General features: G+C 51.2%; 2 protein-coding genes and 1 pseudogene across 2 annotated transcripts in view; 1 reads left to right on the top strand and 2 right to left on the bottom strand.

The window, feature by feature from the left end:
• Positions 1–8725, top strand: part of XNDC1N (XRCC1 N-terminal domain containing 1, N-terminal like) — a 38385-nt gene extending 29660 nt beyond the window's left edge. Inside the window, exons 16-23 of the mRNA XM_019975768.2 lie at positions 1766–1966; positions 2054–2216; positions 3443–3535; positions 4570–4762; positions 5326–5453; positions 5575–5653; positions 7159–7288; positions 8183–8725. Of these exons, the coding sequence (XP_019831327.2) occupies positions 1766–1966; positions 2054–2216; positions 3443–3535; positions 4570–4762; positions 5326–5453; positions 5575–5653; positions 7159–7288; positions 8183–8574 (1379 nt within the window). The 3' untranslated portion in view covers positions 8575–8725. The remainder of the gene's footprint in view (positions 1–1765; positions 1967–2053; positions 2217–3442; positions 3536–4569; positions 4763–5325; positions 5454–5574; positions 5654–7158; positions 7289–8182) is intronic.
• Positions 8726–9177: 452 nt separating this feature from the next.
• LOC109569946 (ecto-ADP-ribosyltransferase 5-like) lies at positions 9178–13018 on the bottom strand (annotated as a pseudogene).
• A 5175-nt stretch (positions 13019–18193) lies between these two features.
• On the bottom strand, positions 18194–21082 carry LOC109569019 (ecto-ADP-ribosyltransferase 5-like). The gene is made up of 4 exons (XM_070803186.1): positions 20914–21082; positions 19228–19954; positions 18621–18653; positions 18194–18531 (listed from the first exon to the last, which is right to left on the bottom strand). The coding sequence occupies exons 1-4, from the start codon at positions 20992–20994 to the stop codon at positions 18428–18430; spliced, it is 945 nt and encodes a 314-aa protein (XP_070659287.1). The 5' UTR covers positions 20995–21082; the 3' UTR covers positions 18194–18427.
• Between the last annotated feature and the right edge of the window lie 4145 nt (positions 21083–25227).

Raw genomic sequence — 25227 nt, 5'->3', positions numbered from 1 at the left:
TCTGCTCCTCTACCCAGTAACAAGTCAGTCAGTGAGGCACGAAAGGAAATTTGGCCAAGAAACTCTGGAGAAGAAAATAAGAGTGATCCAAGATGAAAAGTGTCCCATCCAACTGTTTACCAATCATTATTGACCTGTATTGGGTGGAGGTGAAACCAGTATAGTTCCTGCCTGCAGGGGAAGAAGTCTTAAGAAACAACATTCCTCATTTCTTCATGTAGTGAACACCTGCTGCTGGTCTATTGTGAGCAAAGCCCTGAGAACACATGGATAAATTAATTAGGATTCTATCCAGGAATTTCTCTTGTGATCCGGTGGTTAAGAATCCACATTCTCAATGCAGGGGGCCCGGGTTCAATCCCTGGTTAGGGAACTAGATCCCACACACCACATGTAAAAAAGATTCTGCATGCCACAGTTACAGATCCCACATGCTCAACAAAGACTGAAGATCTGGCATGCTGCAAGTACGACCCTGCGCAGCCAAATAAAGATATTTTAAATAAATAGGATTCCATCCACCCATTCAACATACATCACTGAGCATCCATCCCACCTTCTTGGCGCTCTGCTGCCATGGAAACGGACTCAGTTCCCACCATGCCCTGCTTGTCTCCAGGCCCATGCGAGTTCTCTTTCCCCACAACCCCCTCCCCTTCCATGCTGCCCCAGCTTCCACTCCTCCATCCGGTCTCAGCTCAAACATCCCTCTCTGTGAGAAGTGAAGCTTTCCCTGGTTCCCAAATCAGGGTGAGGATCAGTTCCTGAACACTCCAAAGACAGCCTCTGTTCCCCTGCTCTCCTTCACCTCCTACAGCACTGACCACTCTGGGCTGTAACAACTTGGCTACTTGCCCACCTCCCTCACTAGATTATGAGCCCGGGGAGGCCTGAGTCTTCTTCACCATAGGATCCCACTGGCACATGATAGGAGCTTAATCAGTGTTTATTCAGTAGTGATTGCTGGGCCTTGTTCTGGGCACTGTGGACAAGGAGGTGAATCGACCACAGTCCGTGCCCTTGAGGGGTTCCAAGTTCAGGGAGGGGAGGGGGACAGACCCAGGAAGAGATACCTTGCAGTGCTCCATGGTGACCGCATCACAGAGGTCTTAAGAGAGCTGTGAAACTCACTGTCCCTGTTAGAGAAGGCTTCGGAGAGGAGGTGAGATTTGTCCTGGGTCGCAAAGGTGAGCCCACCTTCTAAAGGGTGTGGAAGGGCTTTCTAGGTGTGGATAGAACCATGAGTGAAAAAGCATGTGCTTGTATCCAGGGAGCAGAGAAGGGCACGACATGGCAGGGTCACCTGGCTAATGGGGTCCAGCTCCCAAGACCCTCCCTCCCCAGGCCTGGCCTTGGGCCCTGGGCTGATCATGAGCAGGTTGATAATTTGGAGCCCCTTCAAATCAATATTCTCTAAATATTTGTCCAGTGTGTATTTGGTGGAGGGCAGGGAGACCCAGATTTAGATCATCCCCTCCCAATAACCAGCCTCTCCAGGTGTTACTTTCTGAGTTTATCAGCTGATCGGATCACTGAAACTGGCCCCACGGCTGCATCAGCCAGGAGTCCTTTTTATTTCCATGTAAGATCTTTGTGACATTGAAGCCAACTAAATGCCTACATTTTATCACCTTCAAGCCTGAGATATTTTAGTTCCCCTCACCCGGTGGAGAGGTTCCCCCGCCCACCCACACCCACACACCCAGCTCTGACCTGGATGCAGGGGGTGCCTCACCCAGTGCTGGCGCCCTGCCTCCTCCTTCAGGCTTCCTGTGGTTTGAGTGTAAGGAAGTGTGGATCGAGGGCCTGCGCAGTTACCTCCTGGACTGGTGGAACTTCCTGGATATGGTCATCCTCTCCCTGTACCTGGCGGCCTTCACGCTGCGCCTCCTCCTGGCCGGGCTTGCACACAAGCACTGCCGGGATGCCCCTGATGGGGCTGCCTGCCACTACTTCACCTCGGCTGGTAAGTGCCCCTCAGCGCAGCCCTGAATTCCCCCGCCCCCTCTCTTCCTTGGCTCTCAACCTCAGCCCCCCATCCCCCCTGGCACAGAGCGGAGTGAGTGGCGCACGGAAGACCCCCAGTTCCTGGCTGAGGTGCTCTTCGCTGTCACCAGCATGCTCAGCTTCACCCGCCTGGCCTCCATCCTGCCGGCCCACGAGTCGCTGGGCACCCTGCAGATTTCCATGGGCAGGATGATTGACGACATGATCCGGTGCGTACCACCTCTGCTCCGAGCATCCTCCCCTCCGATGGACCCCATCTGACCTCCTTCTGAAGTTCCCCAGCTCTGGTTAGCACAGGGGTTCTTAACCTGGGTTCCTTGTACAGGCTCCAAAGACCTTGGAAACCCTGGAACTATAGGAAAATTGGGGAATGTAAATGTCAAGATACATTTCTCTGCAGAGAGGGTCTATACGTGCTGCATGCATGCTAAGTTGCTTCAGCTGTCCAACTCTTTGCCGCTCTATGGACCGTAGCCCACCAGGCTCCTCTGTCCATGGGGTTCTCCAGGCAAGAATACTGGAGTGGGTTGCCATGTCCTTCTCCAAGAGATCTTCCCAACCCAGGGATTGAACCTGTGTCTCTTAAGTCTGCATTGGCAAGCAGGCTCTTTACCACAAGAGCCAAGTGGGAAGCCAGAGAGGATCTATAACTTTCATCTAATTCTCAAAGAGACCTATAACTCCAAAGATCAAGAACCACCGAATGCAGAAAAAGCCCTTGGTTGGCATGCCAGTTCTGTTGCTGTCTCCATGGCCAACCTGGGGCTCCATTTTCCCATTTTTGAGGTGAGACAATGGACTCAGAGGTCCCTTTGGATGGTTCCCCTGTACGACTGCTCTTGGAACTCATGGAATTATCTGGTCTTCTTGATAATTATCATCTAATCATTTACAGCCTACCTGGCCTTTTGCCCTAGTCAGAGCCCATAGTTAATGCCTGCTTCCTTGGAAATGCTCTGCCTGAGGTAGGATGGGAGTGGGTGCCCTTGGTGGGAAAAAACCTTGGTTACATCTGTGAACGTCTTCAGCTCAGCTCAGCTTCCATCCCTCCCTGCAACAAGGCAACTCAACTCACACACGGCTTTAACTCTGCTGGTGAGAAATCCTGTCCAGTAGGACTCTGTGACTCTCCCCTACCCCTGTACCACATCTCAGCATCTCAGTCCCTCCCTGGGAGCCTGGACCATCCTCAACTTTGACTGTTTCAACCCAGAACCCTTTATTCTGGATGGAGAGTTTCTGCTTCAACACCCTTTCAATCCCTTCTCATTTCCCACCCCCTAACTAATTTCTCTCTTCTTAATAATAACCAGACTGAATGCTTGTCAAGTAGAGGCTGAGCCTAGGAGCCATCACCCCCATCCCTCTTCCTAGAGCCTGCCTTCTCCCAGGGTACAGCCCTGCTCTGACCCTTCCCCATCCCACCTCCTGCCAGGTTCATGTTCATCCTCATGATCATCCTGACTGCCTTCCTCTGCGGCCTCAACAACATCTACGTGCCTTACCAGGAGACCGAGCGGCTGGGCAAGTACGCTGGGGTGGAGGCGGGCCAGGCAGGTGGGAGTCTGGGCATTCTGGGCAAAAGGGGCACATGTACCAAAGCAAGGGGGTATGCTTGGAGACTAGCAAGACTTCCTCCATGGCTGGCACATGGAGGGGATTTTGAGAGAGGAGGCAGGAGAGGGTAGAGGGGCCAGGTCATGGAACTCTTGAAGGGCCTGCCAAGAAACCTGCCTTAACCAAACTTACCCAACCTGTCTTACCCTGCCTTTCCCAGGCCAGAGAGCTCCAAGTGGCCTCCCAAGCAATCATTCAATCATGAATTCATGAGTGCAACTACATGATGGTTTTATTAATGATGCTGAAGGACTTGTGGTTGAATCTGTGGATGTTTGTCAAAGCTTTCTCAAAGTAAATGGAGGCTTTATTTAGACCAACCCTTTTCCCCAAGAATCCTTGTTCGTGTTCTGCCTTCTGGATGTTGAAAAACTCTGCTGACACGGTTTAAAGCATGAATCTTAGTGCTAGGGACAGGAACTACTCCTTCCAGCCTCCTTCAAGGACCCTGGTGGGATCAGTCACTCCACACTGGCATGAATAGGCTGAGCCCTCCTGCTCTTTGATGGGTGACAGCTAAGTAAAAGTATTTTTGCTAAAAACCTCAGATAGGCATCTGGACCGAGAGTAGTTAGGAGCATTTAAAGTTTGACAAACAGAAGTCCAGCTCATCAGCTCAGCATTGAGAAAGAACACAGTGAATGGCAGTGTGGAGGATGGAAGAGGTAGAGTTAAGTGTCCATCTCACCCCCATCTCCACCCAGAACATAAAGTCCCTGAAGACAGGGACTCTGCTTGTCTTGTTCATGGCTGCATCCTTAGTGCCTGTTCCTGGTACTGCTGTGTGCTCACTAAATTCTGGCTCAGAAACAGCAAGCAGTCCAAAGGGCTTCGTGGAAGCAGAGCGCCTTTGGCTGGGTCCCTAGGGTGAGGAGGAGTGAGTCTGGGTGGCCCCCAGGCTCATCTCCCACCCCTTACATCCTACTCTTCGGCCCACTGTGCCAGTTTCAATGAGACCTTCCAGTTTCTGTTCTGGACGATGTTTGGCATGGAGGAGCACAGTGTGGTGGACATGCCTCAGTTTCTGGTGCCGGAATTCGTGGGCCGGGCCCTCTATGGCATCTTTACCATCGTCATGGTGATTGTGCTGCTCAACATGCTCATTGCCATGATCACCAACTCATTCCAGAAGATTGAGGTATGTGAACTGAGGGCAGCTCGGGCAGAGGGAAGAAGAGGGAAAGGGAAGGAAAGGAATAGGATGCAAGGAGTCAGGAGATTTGGGTTCCTGCTCTGTCGCCACTGCTGCCTTGTTTTGAGACTGGGCACAAGTTTTCCTCTCAAGCCCTCAATTTCCTCGTCTGTAGATTGAGGGTCTTGATGTTATTGTTTTTATCAGACACAAGTCTAGTGCTCATTCCACATTAGGGCTGGGAGAAAGTGTGTGTTGTGGAAAAGTAGGTGTAAACATGAGAAGTGAGAGGGAAGGAGATGGCTGAGTTAGGGTTTGTGGGCTGGAGAACAGGCTGGCAGGAATGGAATGTCAGAAGGAGGCAAGATGATGGGGAGGAAGTGGGAAGGGGCTACCAACAGGGGAGATGTGGATGATAGGTGAGGATGGAGACAAGAATGGGGAGAAGAAAGTGATGGGCACACAGGAGATAAGAGACCAGAGGATCGGGGGAAATGGGGCAGACTGAGTGGGCAGGAGGGCTAGGCACCAAAGTGGTCCTTGCTGAGCCCCCGCTTCCTGGCCCTCAGGACGCTGCTGACGTGGAGTGGAAGTTTGCTCGCTCAAAACTCTACCTGTCCTACTTCCGAGAGGGCCTGACATTGCCCGTGCCCTTCAATATCCTGCCCTCCCCCAAGGCCATCTTCTACCTGCTCAGGTGAGGACCTCAGAGCCCTCATTCCCAAGCCCCCAGCACTCAGCACTCCCACCCCGCTCCTGCCCCATCTCCCTGGACCCTTTCCCCTGACTAACCCCTTCCCACCATCTCAATGTCTCAGGAGAGTTTTCCGCTTCATTTGCTGTTGCCACTTCTGCTGCAAAACCAAGAAGCCAGACTATCCCCCAATCCCCACCTTTGTGAGTATCTCATGTGCTTGTTGTGAGTCTTCCTCACATCAGGCTTTTAGCTGCACTCTCTGTACCATCCATTTGTCTGAACACCCCTGGCTCATCTGACTTCCCAGGTCTGTTTGCAGAAAGTCTGCTCCCAGTTCCTACTCTCTCCTGTGGCCTTTCCCTCTGCCTGGCTCTGGCCATGCCCTAAATCTCCAATCCTATATCATCCAGTTTAAAATGAAGTCCATGCTACCCTCCTCTCAAGCCACCAATACCTCGTAAGCTCCAGGCAAAACTTTTTGCCCTAAACCGAGCCAAGAACCTGTTGAATGTTTTCCACAATAAAACATTCAGAAGCTAAGGGAAGAGTGCCCCACACACTGGGAAATTCGAAGGTGACTGAGGCCTGAGAGAGGAGGGCAGGCCTCCAGGGGATTAACTTACCTCTGCTTCTCTGCTCCCTAACTCAGTCTGGCTTGGCATGGGACCCCACCTAATTCAGATAGCATTATTGTAGGGGGTCCCATCTTTTCCCCTTAAAACATGTTACCTGAGGGTCTCTCTAAGGCAGGGTCTCTCTAAGGTCAGCTCTGTGAAGCCATAGGCCAGCGCTGAGGCTCAGAGGCTCCTGGATCCCCTGATGAGGTAGGCCTTCCCTTTATCTGATTGGTCAATACTTTGTTTAATAAATACTTACCTAAGCACACCTATGCTGGAAACAAAGATATGCAGAATGGTGGACCCTTGAAGTGCCGATAGTCTAGAGCAGCAGAAAGAAATGGCATGTATGATCTTTCCTGGCCAGGGATCGTACTAGCATCCCCTGCATTGCAAGGCAAGTTCTTAACCACTGGACCATCAGGGAAACCCACCATCTCCATATTCAGTCTGGAGACATTCAGCCTGAAGAAGCTGAGCAGCTTGGCTCAAGGCTCACAGAGGCAAAGTGACCAAGCTGAGATTTCAGCCTGTTTTCCAAGCCCAGCACTTTGCCATCTTCACCTCTGCTCCCTCTCTCTATTATCTGCCCCAAAGGCCTGACTTGCCTTCCTGGTTCTGTCCTGAGGTCTGAAACTGGACCCAGAACCAATCACTCTAACTTACACGATGGTTTCCATTTTCTTTGCATGAGCTAGTCTGTGCACATGCATCCCCATATCCTCTAGTCTCCCCTCTGAGGAATCGGAAGGACAAGGTTAACCTGCCCTGACTCAGCTCAAGAAAACCAAGGATGGGTTGGTGGCACAAGAGAGCTCCACTCTGTCCTGCTCAGCATTTCTCCTTGCCCACTCCCCTCTTCCTCCTCTTCCTCTCCTAACCATCACCCACCTCCGTCCCTGGTTCCCTGCACTCAGCCATCCCACAATGTGTGGCCTCCATCCAGACTACCTGCCAGACCTGCACGAAGGTCTGGATGTGCGGCCTTCAGGGACAGACAACTCTGCACAGACTGTGCCTCCATCCTTCATTGCCTGGGGCAGGTTGCAGTGAGGAATCCCTCTTACCCTCCTGTCTTCCCATCCCAGGCCAATCCTGGGGCAGGGGCAGGGCCAGGGGAGGGAGAGCGTGGATCCTACCGGCTTCGGGTCATCAAGGCCCTGGTGCAACGCTACATAGAGACTGCCCAGCGGGAGTTTGAGGAGACTCGTCGGAAAGGTTAGTTGCTCACTTCCCAGCCTTTCCCATTCCTGTCCCTTGCTCATCTGGAACACCCAGCCTCACACCCCTTGTCCAGCCTGCAGTTCTCTCTGTGGCCCCCTCTGACCCACCCTCAGAAGCCACAACTTACAGAGAGAGTATGTGCCCTTGCACTCAATATCCCCCGGCCCCACCCCCCATTCAGACATTTATCCCACTCCCTTCATTTATCCCTTCATTCCTACCTACATTTATGTGTTCATTTATTCTCTCAACCGTTCCCTTATGCATTCACTCTTTCACTTTATTCATCATTCATTCATTCATTCAATCAGAGTTCATTGCTATGCCCCCTTATTCCTAGCAGGGACACATGGGAAGCTTTCAGTTTGGTGAGGAAGAGAAACCATCTCCCTAGTCAGGAAGTGCTTTAAAAAAGAGAAACAAATTGCAGTGGGAGCTCAAAGGAGAGGAAGAGCCTATCATTTTGAGAGGCTCATGGGAAGGCAGAAGGCTAGAGTACCAGAAGCTGGAGAGAGAGAGAGGGTTGGGTCTGCACTTGGCCCTGAGGGTGGGTGTGAGCAGGACAGATGTAAATGGGGACGAGGAGAACTGGGCAGATATACATATATCTACCCATAGACAATTCTCATCCCTATGACTCCTGACCCCTCTCTGGTCCATAAGACCTTCATTTTGCTATCTTCTAATCCCATCACCACCCCAGCTCTGCTGATTTATCCACCCCTGACGCAGCCTGCTCACCTGGCCCACAACCCAGTGCCAGTCCCTCACTTCCTCCAGTTCTCCTGCTGCAGGATGCTCCAGCATGCCCTCCCCTGTTGAGGGTAGAAATGGAGCGGGGCAGACTCACCTTCTGAGAGACGCCCCCATCTCTACTCCCACCCCCAGACCTGGGCAACAGACTGACAGAGCTCACCAAGACGGTGTCTCGACTGCAGAGTGAGGTAGCAGGTGTGCAGCGGGCTGTGGTGGAGGCAGGGCCACGCCGGCCGCCCGGAGGAGCCAGCGTCCTCAGTCGCTACATCACCCGAGTGCGCAACAGCTTCCAGAACCTGGGGCCCCCGATCCCTGAGACCCCGGAGCTGACAGTGCCAGCGACAGTGGGGACCCAGGAGTCATCAGAAATAGGGCTTCCGGATGCTGGAGGGGCTCAGGCTCCAGCCTCTGGGGAATCTGGCCCCTCCTCCCCAGCTCACGTGTTAGTGCACAGGGAGCAAGAATCAGAGGGGGCTGGGGACCTGCCCCAGGAGGCAGACCTGGGAGCCAAGGAGGGGACCTGATGCTGGGGGAGGGGGTCATTTCCCTTCTGTTGCTGACTAGAGCAGCCTAGATAGCTGAGGGCAGGGTCACATCGTGGGAGCCCCCGCTGCTTTCCTTGCCTCAATAAAGCCTCTGCTCTGGAGCTCAGATGTCTCCAGAGGATGTGAGAATCTCTGATGTTTTTAAATCACCAACGCCGAAATGAACCCTGATGGGAGCCAGAACACAGAGAAATGGCTTGCTCTGGGGAACTGATATCTTGGGCTTAGGATCCTACTTTGAGCTCCTTCAGACTTTTGATGGAACTGAGGCTGGGTGGCAGGGGTCCTGGTTTGAAAACAACCTCTCGGACCTTCAGCAAGTTGCTTCCTTCCTTGGATCTGCATTCCTTGTCAGACAAACAGCCGAGGAAGCCATCTGTCCCCCTTCCTGCCTTCCGGGCTGTTGTGAGGAATCTCTAGGTCTATTAAAGTATCTGGGGTTGCAGGCTATGGTGTGTGACAAGGGTCTGCACCTGGACCATGTCTAAAAGTGATCAAGAAGTCATTCATTTGAGTCCCTGAGTCCCATAAAACCAAAGCAGGGCAGAGAGTCCAGTCTCATGAAACAAACCAGTCATGAAATTTGATGTCATCATACTGCAGCACTGTTTAATGGAGTAGCCATCAAAGCACTATCCTTGCTTGTTCCCAGGAGTCCCCACCACAGAGCCGGGCTCCCTCCACCCTACCATGGCCTCAGATCCCCCGACATCCTGGTTGAAGACATGCCTGCTAGGTCTGGGTCTGAAACCATCTTGTTGCTTCTCCAGGCTCGTCGAAGCCTCCCTTCTTCATCTGGAGGTCACATGTTCCCAGGACTCCTAAGTGGCAGGCATTGAACGTTCAGAGCCCAGCTCCTAAGAGCTGGAACCCCCAAGAGGCCAAGAGCAGGGTCTTCCAGGAGAGCAGAGAAAAGGCCCCTTGGAGAGTGAGTCTGCCTGTGCGCCTGCTAGAGAGAAAAGAAAAGGCAGTGAATGGTCAGCAGGGCCAGTGGGGAGTCAAACAGCCGAGGGAGGGACCCGAGGGTAACTCACTTGGCACAGACTCACAGCTCAGCCTCTTCTTCTCTGCAAAAGACACCACAGTGAGGCCTCCAGGTAGACAGACCCTCACACCGCAAACTTCCCTTCCCATCAGGCCCTGGCAAGGCCACTCCTCATCACAGTCCACCTTTCCCTTCTCCCAAACACACTCTGACTTCCCTTCCTCCTCCTTCTGCAAGAAATCTTCCCCGTTTGCCTTTCCATCCCTGCCCCACCCTGGCCCAGTCACTCTGTCCTGCCTCAGCACTGGGGAATAGCACATGTGCGTCCCATCAACCCACTACGGCCACGGCCTCCTGGGATCTGAAGCAGCCCTCCTGCCACTTTCCTCTGCTTATTGCCCTCCTTAACCAGGTTCTTTTGGTCTATTAGACTGTGTAGCAGAAGGAACGGAGAAGGCAATGGCAACCCACACCTGTACTCTTGCCTGGAAAATCCCAGGGACGGGGGAGCCTGGTGGGCTGCCGTCTATGGGGTCGCACAGAGTCGGACACGACTGAAGCGACTTAGCAGCAGCAGCAGCAGTAGAAGGAAAATTTTGAGAACGTTTAGAGAATCATCTGAGAATATCACATGTGCAGAAAACACTTATCTGATATCTGACTACCTCTGAGCTGGCAGAACCTGAGTCACAGAGAAAAATATCTCCAACTAGCTTCTGGCCTTCAGCGTCCTCATTAATCACGTGGGTCTCTTGAAGGCCCTGGGGACTGAAATCAACTGGGGACCTCCTGGCAGTCCTGTTTCCCTCATGCATGGCTCACCACCCAGATAGGCGCAGTTAAAGTGGCTGCACATCTGATCACTGCTCGAGAGAGTCACCAGGCTGTTGTTTCCATCCTTAAAGAAACTCGTCACCACGAAGACTTCATGCGGGGGGATCAGCACCTCACGCTCTTTAGGAAAGACAGACAGGGCCTGGATGGGGGCCCCAAAGCAAGTCCTTAGAGAGAAGAAGGTGGCATTACCAAATCCGCGGGCCACTGTCTCATCCAGGGAACTGGAGGTAAACTGGCCCAAGCGGATAGAGTCCCCCACACTCTTAGGTTCAAAGCGAATGGTGCCCACACCACGGAACACCACCTGCCCAGGTTCCCTGCTGCAGCCCCCACCACCCCGCAGCAGCTGCAGGGCCCGGGTCAGGTAGAAATGCAGAGCCTTGAAAGGGAAGTGATTCATGTAGGACTCCCAGGAGCCACCGCCAGTCCGCACAGCCTGGTTCAGCTCCCGGTACAAAGTGTTGGATGAGTTGGTGTAGACCATGATGGCAATTCCGTGCTGGCTTCTGAAGCCAGGAGGCAGAGTGAGCCCTGGACGTTTTTGTTCCCAGGCCTTCTGGGCTGTCTCCCAGGACTCTCGCAGCAGGGCATGGTCAGCCATCTCCTTCTCTAACAGAAGCACTGCTTTCTCCTCCATCTCCTCCGAGCAGCCCACATAGGCATCATCAAATGTGTCTGGAGCCAGGCTCAGGTTTTGGATGGAAATATTCTGCGGTAATGGAGAAAAGGAAGAGAGGAGCCACACAGGAAAACACATAAGTTCAGGGTACTGGACAGAGGTCCTGGTGGAAGATCAGTTTAGAAGCACAGAATCTCAGTCTGGGACTTCCCTGGCAGTCTAGTGCTTAAAACTCTGAGCTCTCTATGCAGGAGGCAAAGGTTCAATCCCTGGTGAGGGAACTAAGATTGGCTGCACCGTGGGACCAAAAAAAACTCCCACCCCCCCCACATGCCCCCAAATCTCACTTCTATGCCCAAAATAGAGTGTGAAATTTGGCAAGAGCTCCAAAATTTAAATAACAGGCACTGGAGTCAGTCAAATATGGGTTAATTCCTGAATTCACCACTTACTGCTTGTGAGATCTTGGGCAAATCTCAACTTTTCTGGGCTCAGGTTCTCCCCCTATACACTGAGGATACTTCCAACCTCAGGGTTATTGTCAGGACTGCGTATAGATCCTCACTGTGTACTAACTAAGAGGAGTCATCTATCGTTAGAGAGGGTCCTGCGCGTGGTGGGACGTGGGGCTGGATGACCTCCAAGCACCTTTCTGGCTCTGAGACTCACTGTGCAGATAACATACAAATATACAATCTCCAATGACCTGACCCCATGCCCAGCCTCTGACTCTTTCCCTCTCCCACACAGGTGTGTAGATACCACACCAGATCCCTGTCAGCTTTGAGACTCAGTCCTCTCCTGCTCTAGAAGCCTGCATCCTCCAACCTGGGGTGGGAGTGGGGAGGAGGTCAAGCCCTGGTCTGGGAGGGGCTGCAGGAGGGTCGTACACAGGTAACCCTAAGGAGAGTGTGCAGGCTGGGCCCCGGGTGGGAGATGGGAAGTGAGAGGAGGAAGCTGGAGGCTGTCCCGAGCGAGGAGGGTATGAAGGCAGGAGGGTCACAGGAGGACCAGTGGGTGGAGGTGGGGTTCTGGGAGATGGAATGGGAACTTGGGGCTCCCTGCAGTGATCCTGAGAGGAAGAGGGTTCAGAGGATGACATCCTAGAGAAGCATCCCTGGGAGGGATCTTTGAGGAGTCAGGCAATGGGTTCCCCTCAAGTGTTCCTTACGTGGCAGCATATAGTTCCCCCCTCCCCTGCCCCCGTTACCTGCCAGGGGACAGACGGGCGGACACTGCTGCCGAGGGTGTGGAGGCTAAGGCAGCTGAGGGCGATCAGCAGAGCTGCCAACATTATTCCTCAGAGACACTTGGAGAATGAGATCCAGCTGAGGGTGGGACCAGCGATGGTCCAGGCTTGGCTTCGATGGGCTGGGGGACAGAAATTTGGCCCGGCAGGGCCTGGGCGGAGCCAAGGGCGGGTCTAAGTGAGTGGGCGGGGCTTGGGTTTTAGCATCCACCGCCTTCACCCCAGCACAACGTCAGTCTTTGCTCCCCTCCTCCCGGCTGCCGGAGTGCTCAGCACCTTTTGCCCCGGGGGTGATATAGGCGGATGGGTAATTTGGTTCTACTTGGAAAGAGAAGATGGGAGTCAAGGACCCACCTGGAGGTGGCGAAGACCCAGAGCGGGAAAAAGCACTTAAGTTTCCGGGCAGCGGGGGCTGAAGTCTATGCGGGCGCTACGATGTCCCCTGTCCCCAGAGTCCCGCAGATCAACAAAGTCGGCGGCTAAGTATAGCACCGGTGGCGGTAACCCGACACCTCTCTTCCACAACAACAGACACCGGAGTAGGGGAAGCGGGACTGAGGGCTGTAACTCCCCTTCCCAGTGACTGCGCGGTCTTTCTCGAGGAACTTCTTTGTCTTCTAGCAAGACCAGAGCTAGAGAAAGGGAATTTTGAGACGTGGTCTCTCCCTCGGGAGGGCCCTCACCGCTATGGCCGGCCTCCAGATCAGTAGGTGGAGGGGACCAAAAGGGTTCCGCCCGCAGAGAGGTCCCCACTTGTGCACTCGTTGATTTGCATATAATTTGCATATGGCCAACTGTTGGTGATGTGTACTCCAGCATCTGAGCGGTCTCCACCCCTCTCCTTTCTTTTTACACCCCTTCCCTTCGGTAAGCCTTGCCCATATGCAGGGCTCTCTCCCTGACATTCTCAGGGGCCAGTCCCGCCCCTCCACAGATCCTCTGTCCCCTGACCTCTCAGACTCAGGTGACCCCATGTTTATAAACACTAACCTTTCCCCTCACTTTCCTGGGCTTGCCTATAAATAACCAACTCTGTGTTTTCGATGTCCCCTGGGAGGTAATGGGAGAAGGGACCAGTGAGGAATCAGCAGCTCTGGGAAGAGCTTTCTGGCAGCATGAACCTCTGCGGGTGGCAGGGTTCCTCCCCCAGAGTGCCCAGAGGACCTAGGGGTCCAGAAACCAGGATTAAAGAGATGTGCCTGCTACCTGCTGTGTCTGATAAGCGTAAAAGGTTAGATTTATCCCAGGGCCTAGACCTGGTCTGGCTCATTAATTCAGTCCAATCTTTGTTCCCTCATCTATTCAGGTTGCCAGCCAAATAAAGAATTTCCTTCGCCTAGAGTACTGCTTCCTCCAGAAATCCTTTCTGTAGACCAAAAAGGAAGACAAGCTGTGTCCAAGGTTGAGGGAGGGAGGTGAAAAGAGGGGCATCCCAAGGAGTTCCCTGGTGGCCTAGGGGTTACGATTTAGGCATTCACTGTGGTGGCCCTGGTTCAATGCCTGGTTAGGGAACTGAGATCCCACAAACCAGAACATAAACAAAAAAAGAGAGGCAGTCCAAAAAACCAGACTGCTTGTCAGCAAACACAGCAAATCAAGACAAGTTCTTTCATCCCCTTCCAATGAGACTGGCCCCCATAAGCTCTCCAAGATTAGATATCAGGAGTCACTCTGCTGTTTTACATTATTGTGAAAAACAGCATCTCACCTACATATCCTGTTGCCTCTCCCCCTAGAGGGTCCTGAGCACTGGAACTGAGTTGCTGGAACTGAAGATACTATACTGTCTGGGACAACTAGGCATGAAGGGACACTCCCTGTTACAAGATCTGCTGGTATCAGTATTTTGTCCTCTCTCTATCCTCTGGCTTTGGGAATTGCTTCTCCCATTGCGAGACTTGGCTTCAAGAAAGGCTTCAAGAGATGGAGTCAAATCTAGTAACTGAGCAGTGGTCTGGAGTGAAGCAGACCTGGAGAAGGAAATGGCAATCCACTCCAGTACTATTGCCTGGAAAATCCCATGGACAGAGGAGCCTGGTAGGCCACAGTCCATGGGGTTGCAAAGAGTCAGACGTGACTGAGCGACCTCACTTTCACTTTCACTTTCTGGAGTGAAGCAGACAGTCTTCTAAGAGCACATGGCCATTTAATGCTGGAGTTGGGACCTAGACTCTCTACTCTGGGAATCTCTTCTTGTTCCTCAGGTAAGTCTCCATGCTCACTTGAATGGATCAATAAGGAGATACTCCCCAAGGCCAGGGATTTTGAATGCAGAACCAAACCCAGTGGGGAAGCACTGTTCCACTGGATCCTTGTTCCAGCCTGGATCCTTGATTTCTCTCTGGATTCAGGGATTCCCTTTTTCATGAGACGAGCTCTGGCCCAAGCACCCTGGGCAGACGTTAGTGTTCTGAGCCTAGAGGAGACATCCAGAAGTAGATGGGGAGTTCAATTAAGTCACTCAGTCGTGTCTAACTCTTTGTGACCGCATGGACTGCAGCACTCTGGCTCTCTGTCCATTACCAACTCCCAGAACTTGCTCAAACTCATGTCCATCAAGTCGGAGATGCCATCCAACCATCTCATCCTCTGTTGTCACCTTCTCCTACCTTCAATCTTTCCCAGCATCAGGGTCTTCTCCAATGAGTTAGTTGTTTGAATCAGGTAGCCAAAGCATTGGAACTTTAGCTTCAGCATCAGTCCTTCCAATGAATATTCAGGATTGATTACCTTTAGGATTGACTGGTTTGATCTCTTTGCAGTTCAAGGGACTCTCAAGAGTCTCCTCCAATACCACAGTTCAAAAGCATCAATTCTTCGGCACTCAGCTTTCCTTATGGTCCATCTCTCACATCCATATATGTCTACTGGAAAAACCATAGCTTTGACTACACGGACCTTTGTCAGTAAAGTAATGTCTCTGCTTTTTAATATGCTGTCTAGGTTGGTCATAGCTTTTCCTCTAAGGAGCAAGTGTTTTTGAATTTCATGGCTGCAGTTACTCTCTGCAGTGATTTTGGAGTCCAAGAAAATTAAGTCTGTCACTGTTTCCGTTGTTTCCCCATCTATTTGCCATGAAGGGGTGGGACCAGATGCCATGATCTTAGTTTTCTGAATGTTGAGTTTTAAGCCAGCTTTTTCACTCTCCTCTTTCACTTTCGTCAAGAGGCTCTTTAGTTCCCACATGCCATGGAGCAGTAAGTCTGTGTGCCACAACTATTGAGCCTGTGCTGTAGAACTCAAGAACCGCAAGCACTGCAGCTGCACACCCTAGAGCTGGTGCCCTGCAACAAGAGGAGCCGCCACAGTGGCAAGCCCGAGCACTGGAACACAGTAGCCCCTTCTCTCAGCAACTAGGGAAAAGTCCACACAGAGGTGAAGAATATCCAGTATAGTCAAAAATAAATAAACAAAATCTAAAAAAATTTGTATGAACAGTATTCAGTTCCTTGAAATATCATCTTTTTATATCTTTCCTATAAAATTATGCAGACAAGTAGAAAAGGATTTATACACATGGATGTTCATGGGATCAAATGTGTAATGTCAAAAATTAGGATAAAAAACCTGTGTCCATCAATAAGGAAAGAGTTAAGTAAATTATGGATTAACTCTACTACAAAATTCCATGCTGCCACTATAATAAGCAAAATAGATATGCATGCACGACATGGAAGGAGGACCATGGTACATTTTTTCCTGGGAAAATGTTGTAGAACATGCATGAGTAAGCATGTTTCCTTTCTTTTTGAAAAAAGTGACAGTAAAACACCCAAACCTACATTATTACAAATAAATTATTTTCAATTAAAAAGAAATAAATTACAATATTTAAAAAAAAACACCCCCAAAGAAAGATCCTGCTTGCCACAACTAAGACCTGGTGTAGCCAAATGAATGGATGAATTAATTAATACAACATGTTTTAACAAAGAAAAAGGATAAAAAGAAAACAAAAATAGGCTGTATGTGCATCTGCATTTAATATTATATTACTGGTAGTGCATCAAAAAAGGTCTTAAATGGTACCATTAGCACAAGAGCAGCTGCTGCTGCTGCTAAGTCGCTTCAGTCGTGGCCGACTCTGTGCGACCCCATAGATGGCAGCCACCAGGCTCCCCCGTCTCTGGGATTCTCCAGGCAAGAACACCGGAGTGGGTTGCCATTTCCTTCTCCAATGCTTGAAAGTGAAAAGTGAAAGTGAAGTTGCTCAGTCGTGTCTGACTCTTCACGACCCCATGGACTGCAGCCTACCAGGCTCCTCTGTCCATGGGATTTTCCAGGCAAGAGTACTGGAGTGGGATGCCATTGCCTTCTCTGACAAGAGCAGCAGGCAGGGGTAAAAGTGAGAAGAGGGACATGGAAGAAGAGGAAGCAAAGGGGGACTTGGGCTCTGTGATTCATTCATACACAATAAGCACATGTTTCTTGGAAATAAAATGAAATGAAAGCACCAAAGTGGAAACTGTCTGTTCCACTCTTGACCCAAACCAGAGACGCCTTCTTGGAGCCACTTCAGGCCTTCAGCATGCCCATCACAAGGGTGTAGGGAGCTTCCATGGGGAAGCACTACCCTCTGGACTCACCCCTATCCAGCCCCTCTACCCTCACAACCTGAGGGTTCCTAAGTGAAATCATCTTAGGGTCCCGGTCCCTGGTGGCTCAGATGGTAAAGAGTCTGCCTGCAATGCGGGAGACTTGGGTTCAATCCCTGGGTGGGGAAGATCCCCTGGAGAAGGAAATGGGAACCCACTCCAGTATTCTTGCCTGGAAAATCCCATGGATGGAGGATCCTGGCAGACTACAGTCCATGGGGTCGAAAAGAGTTAGACACAACTGAGTGACTTAACTTTGAGTTGGCAGCAGGCGTGAGGGAGAGTGGAGGACCCTCTGGATCCACTAGAAATTTCCACCTCTATGACTCATGACCCCCTGTCTGGTTCATAAGACATTCCTTCTTGGTATCTCTGAACCACACCACCCTGCTGATTCATCCACCCTGATGCAGCCTGCTCACCTGGCCCACAACCCAGTGCCAGTCCCTCGCTTCCTCCAGTTCTCCTGCCTCAGGGTCCCCCGGCATACCCTCCCCTGGGGTTGTGTTGAGGGTGGAAATGGACCAGAGCAGACTCACCTTCAGAGAGAACCCCCCTCACTACTCCCACCCTCCAGACCTGGGCAACAGACTAACAGAGTTGAACAAGATGGTGTCTTGACTGCAAAGTGAGGTGCGGCAGGTTCTGGTGGAGGGAGAGCACAGGAAGCAAGAATCAGAGGGGGCTGGGGACCTTCTGTTGCTGACTAGAGCAGCATAGATAGCTGAGGGCGGGGGTCACTTTGTTGAGCCCCTGCTGCTTTCCTTGCCTCAATAAAGCCTCTGCTCTGCAGCTCAGATGTCTCCAGAGGGTGTGAGAATCTCTGCCTCATGATGTTTTGAGATTGCCAATGCCGAAAGGAACCCTGGTGGGAGCAGGACACAGAGAAACGGCTTGCTCTGGGGACCTGATATCTTGGGCTTAGGATCCTACTTTGAGCTCCTTCAGACTTTTGATGGAACTGAAACTGGGGGGCAGGGATCCTGGTTTCAACACAACCTCTCTGATCTTCACAAGATGCCTACTTCCTTGACTCTGCATTCCTTACCTGACAAACAGCCAAAGAAGCCATCTGTCCCCCTTCCTGCCTTCCAGGCTTTTGTGAGGAAACTCTCTGTTTATTAAAACATCTGGGGTTGCAGGTTATGGTGTGTGATAGGAGTCTGCACTTGGGCCATGTCTAAAAGTGATCAAGAAGTCATTCATGTTAGTCCCTCAGTCCCTGAGTACCATAAGAACAGAGTAGAGAAGAAGGTCTAGTCTCATGAAACAAAGCAGTCACAAAATTTTCATGTCATCACACTGCAGCACTGTTTAATGCAGTGGCCATTACAGCACTACCCTTGCTTCTTCCCGGGGTCCCCACCACAGAGCAGGGCTCCCTCCACCCTACCATGGGCTCAAATCCCCCAATATCCTGGTTGGAGACATGCCTGCTAGTTCTGGGTCTGAAACCACCTTCTTGTTTCTCCAGGTTCTTTGAAGCCTCCCTTCTTCATCTGGAGGTCACATGTTCCCAGGACTCCTAAGTAGCAGGCACTGAATGTTCAGAGCCCAGCTCCTAGGAGCTGGAACCCCCAAGAGGCCAAGAGCAGGGTCTTCCAGGACAGCAGAGAGAAGGCACTCTTGGAGAGTGAGTCTCCATGCCCTCCTAGTGGAGAGAGAAGAAAAGGCAGTGAATGGTCTGCAAGGACATGGGGGAGTCAAAGCAGCTTAGGGAAGGGCAGGTGGGTGACTTACTTAGCAAACGCACACAGCTCTGCCTCTTCTTCTCTGCAACAGACAGCAAAGTGAGGCCTCCAGTTAGACAGACCCTCACACCCCAACTTCCCTTCCCTCCAGGCCATGGCCAGACCCCTCCCCATCTCAATCTAGCTTTTCCTTCTACCAAATACACTTCTGACTTCCCTTCCTCCTCCTTCTTCCAGGGAATCATCCCCATGTGCCATCCACCCCAGCTCCCAACCCGGCCCCAGTCACTCTGTCCTGCCACCCAGCACTAGGGGATAGTGCGCGTGTGTCCCGTCAGCCCCACTATGCCCAGAGCCTCCTGAGAGTTGAGGCCTCTTCTTATTGCCCTCCTTAACCAGGTTCTTTTGGTCTATTAGACTTATAACAGAAGGAAACTTTCATGGATATTTAGAGAATCATCTGAGAATATTCATACATTCAGAAAACACCTATAGTGCCTTCTCTGAGATGGCAGAACCTGAATCACAGAGAGAAATAACTCCAGCTACCCTCTGACCCTCAACGTCCTCACTAATCACATGGGTCCCTTGAAGGCCCTGGGGACTGAAACAACCAGGGACCTCTGGCAGTCCTGCTTCCCTCGTGCATGACTCACCACCCAGATAGGCGCAGTTAAAGTGACTGCAGATGTGATCACTGCTGGAGAGAGTCACCCTGTTCTGGTCTTTACTCTGATCAAATTGAACGGCCAAGAAGATTTCTTGAGGGGGAATCAGCACCTCACGCTCCTCAGGAAAGACAGAAAAGTCCTGGATCAGGGCCCCAAAGCAAGTCCTCATAATGAAAAAGGTGGCAGGACCAAACTTATGGGCTATGGCACAATCCAGGGAACTGGAGGCAAACTGGCCTAAGCGGACAGGGTCCCACAGCCTCCTGGGTTCAAGAAGAGCGCGCGCACCATGGAACACCACCAGCCCTGGTTTCCTGCTGCAGCCCTCACTGCCCCGCAGCAGCTGCAGAGCCCGGGTCAGGTAGAAATGCAGGGCCTTGAAGGGGAAGTTTTTCATGTAGGACTCCCAGGATCGACCGCCTGTTCGCACAGCCTCGTTCAGCTCCTGATACAAAGTGTTGGATGAGTTTGTGTAGAGCACAACGGCAATTCCGTGCTCTCTTTTGAAGCCTGGAGGCAAGCTGAGCTCTGAACTTTTTTGCTCCCAGTACTTCCCAGCATTCTCCCAGGCAACCCGCAGCCTGGTATGGTGGGCCATCTCCTCCTTTAGCAGACGGACCGCCACCTCCTCCATCTTCTCTGAGCAGCCCACATAGGCATCGTCAAAGGTGTCTGGAGCCAGGTCCATGTACTGAGAGGTAATACCCTGGGCCTATGAAGAAAGGAAGAAAGGACCAACAGAGGAAAGCATGTAAATTCAGGATACTGGACAGAGGTCCTGTGGGCAGATCAGTTCAGAAACACAGAATCTCATTTCTATGCTCAAATATCTAGAGTGTGAACTTTGGCAAGAGCTTAAAAAATTAAGTAACAGGTACTAGAGTCAGACAGATATGGGTTGAATCCTGAACTCACCACCTGCTTCCTGTGAGATCTTGGGCAAGTCTCTTAACTTTTCTGGGCTCAGGTTCTCCCCTGTAAACTGAGGATACTTCCAATCTCATAGGGTTATTGTCAGGACCACATATAGATCCTCACTGTGTACTAAATAAGAGGAGTCATCTATCGTTAGAGAGGTTCCTGCGCATGGTGGGACGTGGGGCTGGATGACCTCCAAGCACCTTTCTGGCTCTGAGACTCACTGTGCAGATGACATACAAATATGCAATCTCCAATGACCTGACCCCATGCCCAGCCTGACTCTTTCCCTCTCCCACAGATGTGTAGACTCCACACCAGGGCCCTGTCAGCTCTGAGACTCAGTCCTCTCCTGCTCTAGAAGCCTGCATCCTCCAACCTGGGGTGGGAGTGGGGAGGAGGTCAAGCCCTGGTCTGGGAGGGGCTGCAGGAGGGTCGTACACAGGTAACCCTAAGGAGAGTGTGCAGGCTGGGCCCCGGGTGGGAGATGGGAAGTGAGAGGAGGAAGCTGGAGGCTGTCCTGAGGGAGGAGGGTATGAAGGCAGGAGGGTCAGAGGAGGACCAGTGGGTGGAGGTGGGGTTCTGGGAGATGGAGTGAGAACTTGGGGCTCCCTGCAGTGATCCTGAGAGGAAGAGGGTTCAGAGGATGGCATCCTAGAGAAGCATCCCTGGGAGGGATCTTTGAGAAGGAGTCAGGCCCTGGGTCCACCCCAACTGTTTCCTTTGTGGCGACAGATGTTTCTCCCCTGTTACCTCTCTGGTGAAGTAAAGGCCAACACTGGTGAGGATGTAGAGGCTGAGGCGGCCAAGGGTGATCAACTGAGCTGCCAGCATTGTTCTTGGGGGATTCTTGGAGAGTGAGATCCAGTTGAGGGTGGGACCAGTGATGGTGGTGTCTCAGCTTTGCTGAAATGGAAACAGAGACTTGGAGCCTTTCTTCTCTGTTGTGAGGGCTTCTTGGTCCAGGATTTGGCCAGACAGGGCATAGGCAGGGCTAAAGGCGGGGCTAAGTGCATGGGTGCAGCTTGAATTATAGTATCTCCCACCTCTTCCCCAGCACAACCCCAGTTTCTGCTCCCCGCCTCTTGATTCCTTGGAGATATCTGGGGTGCTTGGAGCCATCTGTGCAGTAATGATAAAGTGGATGGGTAATTTGGCTCCATTTGGAGTAGGGAGGGGTCAGGGGTCCAGGACGCACCTAGAGATGACCTGTTAGAAGGAAGAGCCAGTTCTGACTCCACGATGGAACTGTTTCTTTGACTTGCTTTCCATTGCTTTAGTTATTGTAATCATACATAAGGTTCTGCCTCAGAGAACACTGCCTCTTTGTCTGACTGATAAAGTACCTCTGTTCAGCTCCCCGGAAGATAAACTGACCCTCCCACCAGTGAATGGCTTCAAAAAAAGAAGAAATTAACACATCCCTTCCACAGGCTGGGCATTCTCAGAGATGTTTTGCAAGATTAACAGCCCTTTTAATGCCAGACCACCTGACCTGCCTCTTGAGAAACCTGTATGCAGGTCAGAAAGCAACAGTTAGAACGGGACATGGAACAACAGACTGGTTCCAAATAGGAAAAGGAGTACGTCAAGGCTGTATATTGTCACCCTGCTTATTTAACTTATATGCAGAGTCGGACACGACTGAAGTGACTTAGCAGCAGCAGCAGCAGCAGAATACATCATGAAAAATGCTGGGCTGGAGGAAGCACAAACTGGAATCAAGATTGCTGGGAGAAATATCAATAACCTCAGATATGCAGATGACACCACCCTTATGGCAGAAAGTGGAGAGGAACTAAAAAGCCTCTTGATGAAAGTGAAAGAGGAGAGTGAAAAAGTTGGCATAAAGCTCAACATTCAGAAAACTAAGATCATGGCATCCAGTCCCATCACTTCATGGCAAATAGAGGGGGAAAAATGAGAACAGTGGCTGGCTTTATGTTTTTGGGCTTCAAAATCACTGCAGATGGTGACTGCAGCCATGAAATTAAAAGACACTTACTCCTTGGAAGGAAAGTTATGACCAACCTAGACAGCATATTAAAAAACAGAGACCTTTACCAACAAAGGTCCGTCTAGTCAAGGCTATGGTTTTTCCAGTGGTCATGTATGGATGTGAGAGCTGGACTGTGAAGAAGGCTGAGCGCTGAAGAATTGACGCTTTTGAACTGTGGTGTTGGAGAAGACTCTTGAGAGTCCCTTGGAGTGCAAGGTGATCCAACCAGTCCATCCTAAAGGAGATCAGTCCGGGTGTTCATTAGAAGGACTGATGTTGAAGCTGAAACTGCAATACTTTGGCCACCTGATGTGAAGAGCTGACTCATTTGGAAAGACCCTGATGCTGGGAGGGATTGGGGGCAGGAGGAGAAGGGGACGACAAAGGATGAGATGGTTGGATGGCATCACCGACTCGATGGACATGGGTTTGGGTGAACTCCGGGAGTTGGTGATGGACAGGGAGGCCTGGCGTGCTGCGGTTCATAGGATCACAAAGAGTCAGACACAACTGAGCGACTGAACTGAACTTACTTTACTTCCTCACTGCCTCTCGGTCTCTATTCTATCTTTTTACTTGATTCTTCACTTACTATCTCTGCTCTGTAAAAGAACCTGGCATACAGACTTCAATAAGATACTTAGTTTGAGACACTAATCTAACATCTTTTTGGACTGCCTGTTTTCCAAACAAAGTTGTATTCCTTTCCTCATCACTTTATTTCTTGGCTTTGTCGACCTGTCTGGCCTTGAGCAGAGCAAGCTTGGACTTGGTAACAGGCTGAGAGCAGTAAGGAGCACTGAAGTTTCCGGGCTGTAGGAACTGAGTCTGTGCAGGCGCTGTGCTGTCCCCTGTCCCCAGAGTCCGATGAATCAACAAAGTCTGCGGCTAACTATAGCCAGGACAATGGTAGTAGGACACCTCCCTTCCCCACAATGACACCAGGGGATCGGGGCTGAGAGCTGTAACTCCCCTTCCCAAGGACTGCCTGGACTTTCTCCAGGACTTTCTTTGTCTCCTAGCAAAATCAGGGCTAGAGGAGGGTAACTGTGAGATGTGGTCTCTTCCTCGGGTGGGCCCTCACCACACCAGTAGATCTAGGGGACCAAGAGGGTTTTGCCCACTGAGAAGGTCACCACTTGTGCACTCGTTGATTTGCACACTATTTGCATATGGCCAACTGTTGGGTGATGTGTCCTCCAGCAGCTGAGCAGCCCCTATTCCCCTCTACTCTCTTTAAACCCCTTCTCTTCAGTGCTGTGCTGTGCTTAGTCTCTCAGTCATGTCCGACCCTTTCCAACCCTTGTACTGTAGCCTGCCAGGCTCCTCTGTCCATGGAATTCTCCAGGCAAGAACACTGGAGTGGGTTCCCATTCCCTTCTCCAGGGGATCTTCCCAACCCAGGAATCAAACCCAGGTCTCCGGCATTGCAGGCAGATTCTTTACCGACAGAGCTCAGGTGACCTCATGTTTATAAACACTAGCCTTTCCCCTCACCTCACTGGGCTTGCCTATAAATACTCTGGCTCTGAGTTTTGGATGCCCCCTGGGAGGTAATGGAAGAAGGGGCCAGTGAGGAATCAGTCAGCAGCTCTGGGAAGAGCTTTCTGGCAATGTGAGCCTCTGGAGGTGGCGGGTTTCTTCTCCCAAAGTTGCCAAATACTTGTGGGTCAAGAAACCAGAATTTAAGAGATGTTCCTGCTATCTGCTGTGTCTGAGATGGGCACAGAAGGTTAGATTCACCCCAGGGCCTTGTCCTGGTCTCGTTCATTAATTCCACCCCATCTTCATTCCTCTATCCTCTTGGGTTTCCCAGACAAAGAATTTCCTTCACCTAGAATCCTGATTCCTGTACCAAAAATAAAGACAAACCATGTCCAGGCTTGGCAGAAGGTGGGGAGGGAGGTGGAAAGAGGCACATCCCAGAGAGTTTCCTGGTGGTTAGGATTTCAGACATTCACTGCAGTGGCCCAGGTTCAATCCCTGGTCCAGGAGCTGAGATCCATCAAACCACAGAGCATAAATGAAAAAGAAGTCAGGCAGTCCAAAAAACCAGACTGCTTGTCTGGCAAACACAGAAAATCAAGACAAGTTCTTTTGTCCCCTTCCAATGAGACTGGCACCCCCTAAGCTCTCCAAGATTAGAAATCAGAAGTCACTCTGCTGTTCTCCATTATTGTGAAAAAACAGCAACTCACCTACATATCTTGATGCATCTCCCCCTAGAGGGTCCTGAGCACTGACAGTTGCTGGAACAGAAACTGTTCTATACTGTCTGGACAGCTAGGCCTGCAGGGACAGAACACGGGACCAGAGCTGCTGGTATCAGGATTTTGTCCTTTCTCCATCCTCCGGCTTTGGGGAATTGCTTCTCTCATCCTGAGACCTGGCCCCCCAAGAAAGACCCCAAGAGATGGAGTCAAATCTAGTCATTGAACAACAGTCTGGAGCGAAGTAGATAGTCCTCCAAGATCACATGGCCAGTCAACGCTGGAGTTGGGACCCAGACTCTCTACTCTGGGTATCTCTCCATGCTCACCTGAAATAATCAATAAAGAGATACTCCCTGAGGCCAGGGATACTGAATGCAAGACCAAACCCAGTGGGGAGGCACTTGTTCCAGCTTGAATCTTGATTTCTCTCTGGCTTCAGGGATTCCCTTTTTCAAGGGAAGAGCTCTGGCCCAGAGCACTCTGGGCAGAGGCTAGTATTCCTGAGCCTAGAGGAGATATCCAGAAATAGATGGGAGAGTGTCTCATTTCTGAGCAGCTGTGTGGGAAAGGTACAAAGGGTGTGGGATTTGATGGTCTAAAAGAGAAAGCTGCCCTCCCCTTCCCCTGGTGGCTATTGCTGAAGACCAACACCAGCTTCCCCACTGCAAAGAAAGTGTAGGTAGGGGGAATGCCACCCTCCTCTTGGGCACTGGGCACAGAAAACTGTTTCTGAAATGTGTAATTTGGGGTATTAATGGTAGAGTCATAGCAATCATTAGGAAAAGTTTCAGGAAACTTTTTATCTTTGTCTGTTCAGGCAGCTATAACAAAAATACCACAGTGTGTGTAACTTAT

This window comes from Bos indicus, chromosome 15 (assembly GCF_029378745.1).
Source record: "Bos indicus isolate NIAB-ARS_2022 breed Sahiwal x Tharparkar chromosome 15, NIAB-ARS_B.indTharparkar_mat_pri_1.0, whole genome shotgun sequence".
In the NCBI taxonomy this organism is placed as follows: Eukaryota; Metazoa; Chordata; class Mammalia; order Artiodactyla; family Bovidae; genus Bos; species Bos indicus.
Note: the sequence above shows the minus strand (reverse complement) of the source record. Positions and strands in the feature narration are given on the sequence as shown.

Bases quoted from the DNA above. Each gene is read 5' to 3' on its own strand.
- LOC109569019 (XM_070803186.1), bottom strand. From the start codon at position 20,994: ATGCTGGCAGCTCAGTTGATCACCCTTGGCCGCCTCAGCCTCTACATC. The intron at 19,955-20,913 runs GTAACAGGGGAG...CTTTCTTCATAG, and splicing joins GCCTTTACTTCACCAGAGAG to GCCCAGGGTATTACCTCTCA. The intron at 18,532-18,620 runs GTAAGTCACCCA...TCTCTCCACTAG, and splicing joins GAGCTGTGTGCGTTTGCTAA to GAGGGCATGGAGACTCACTC.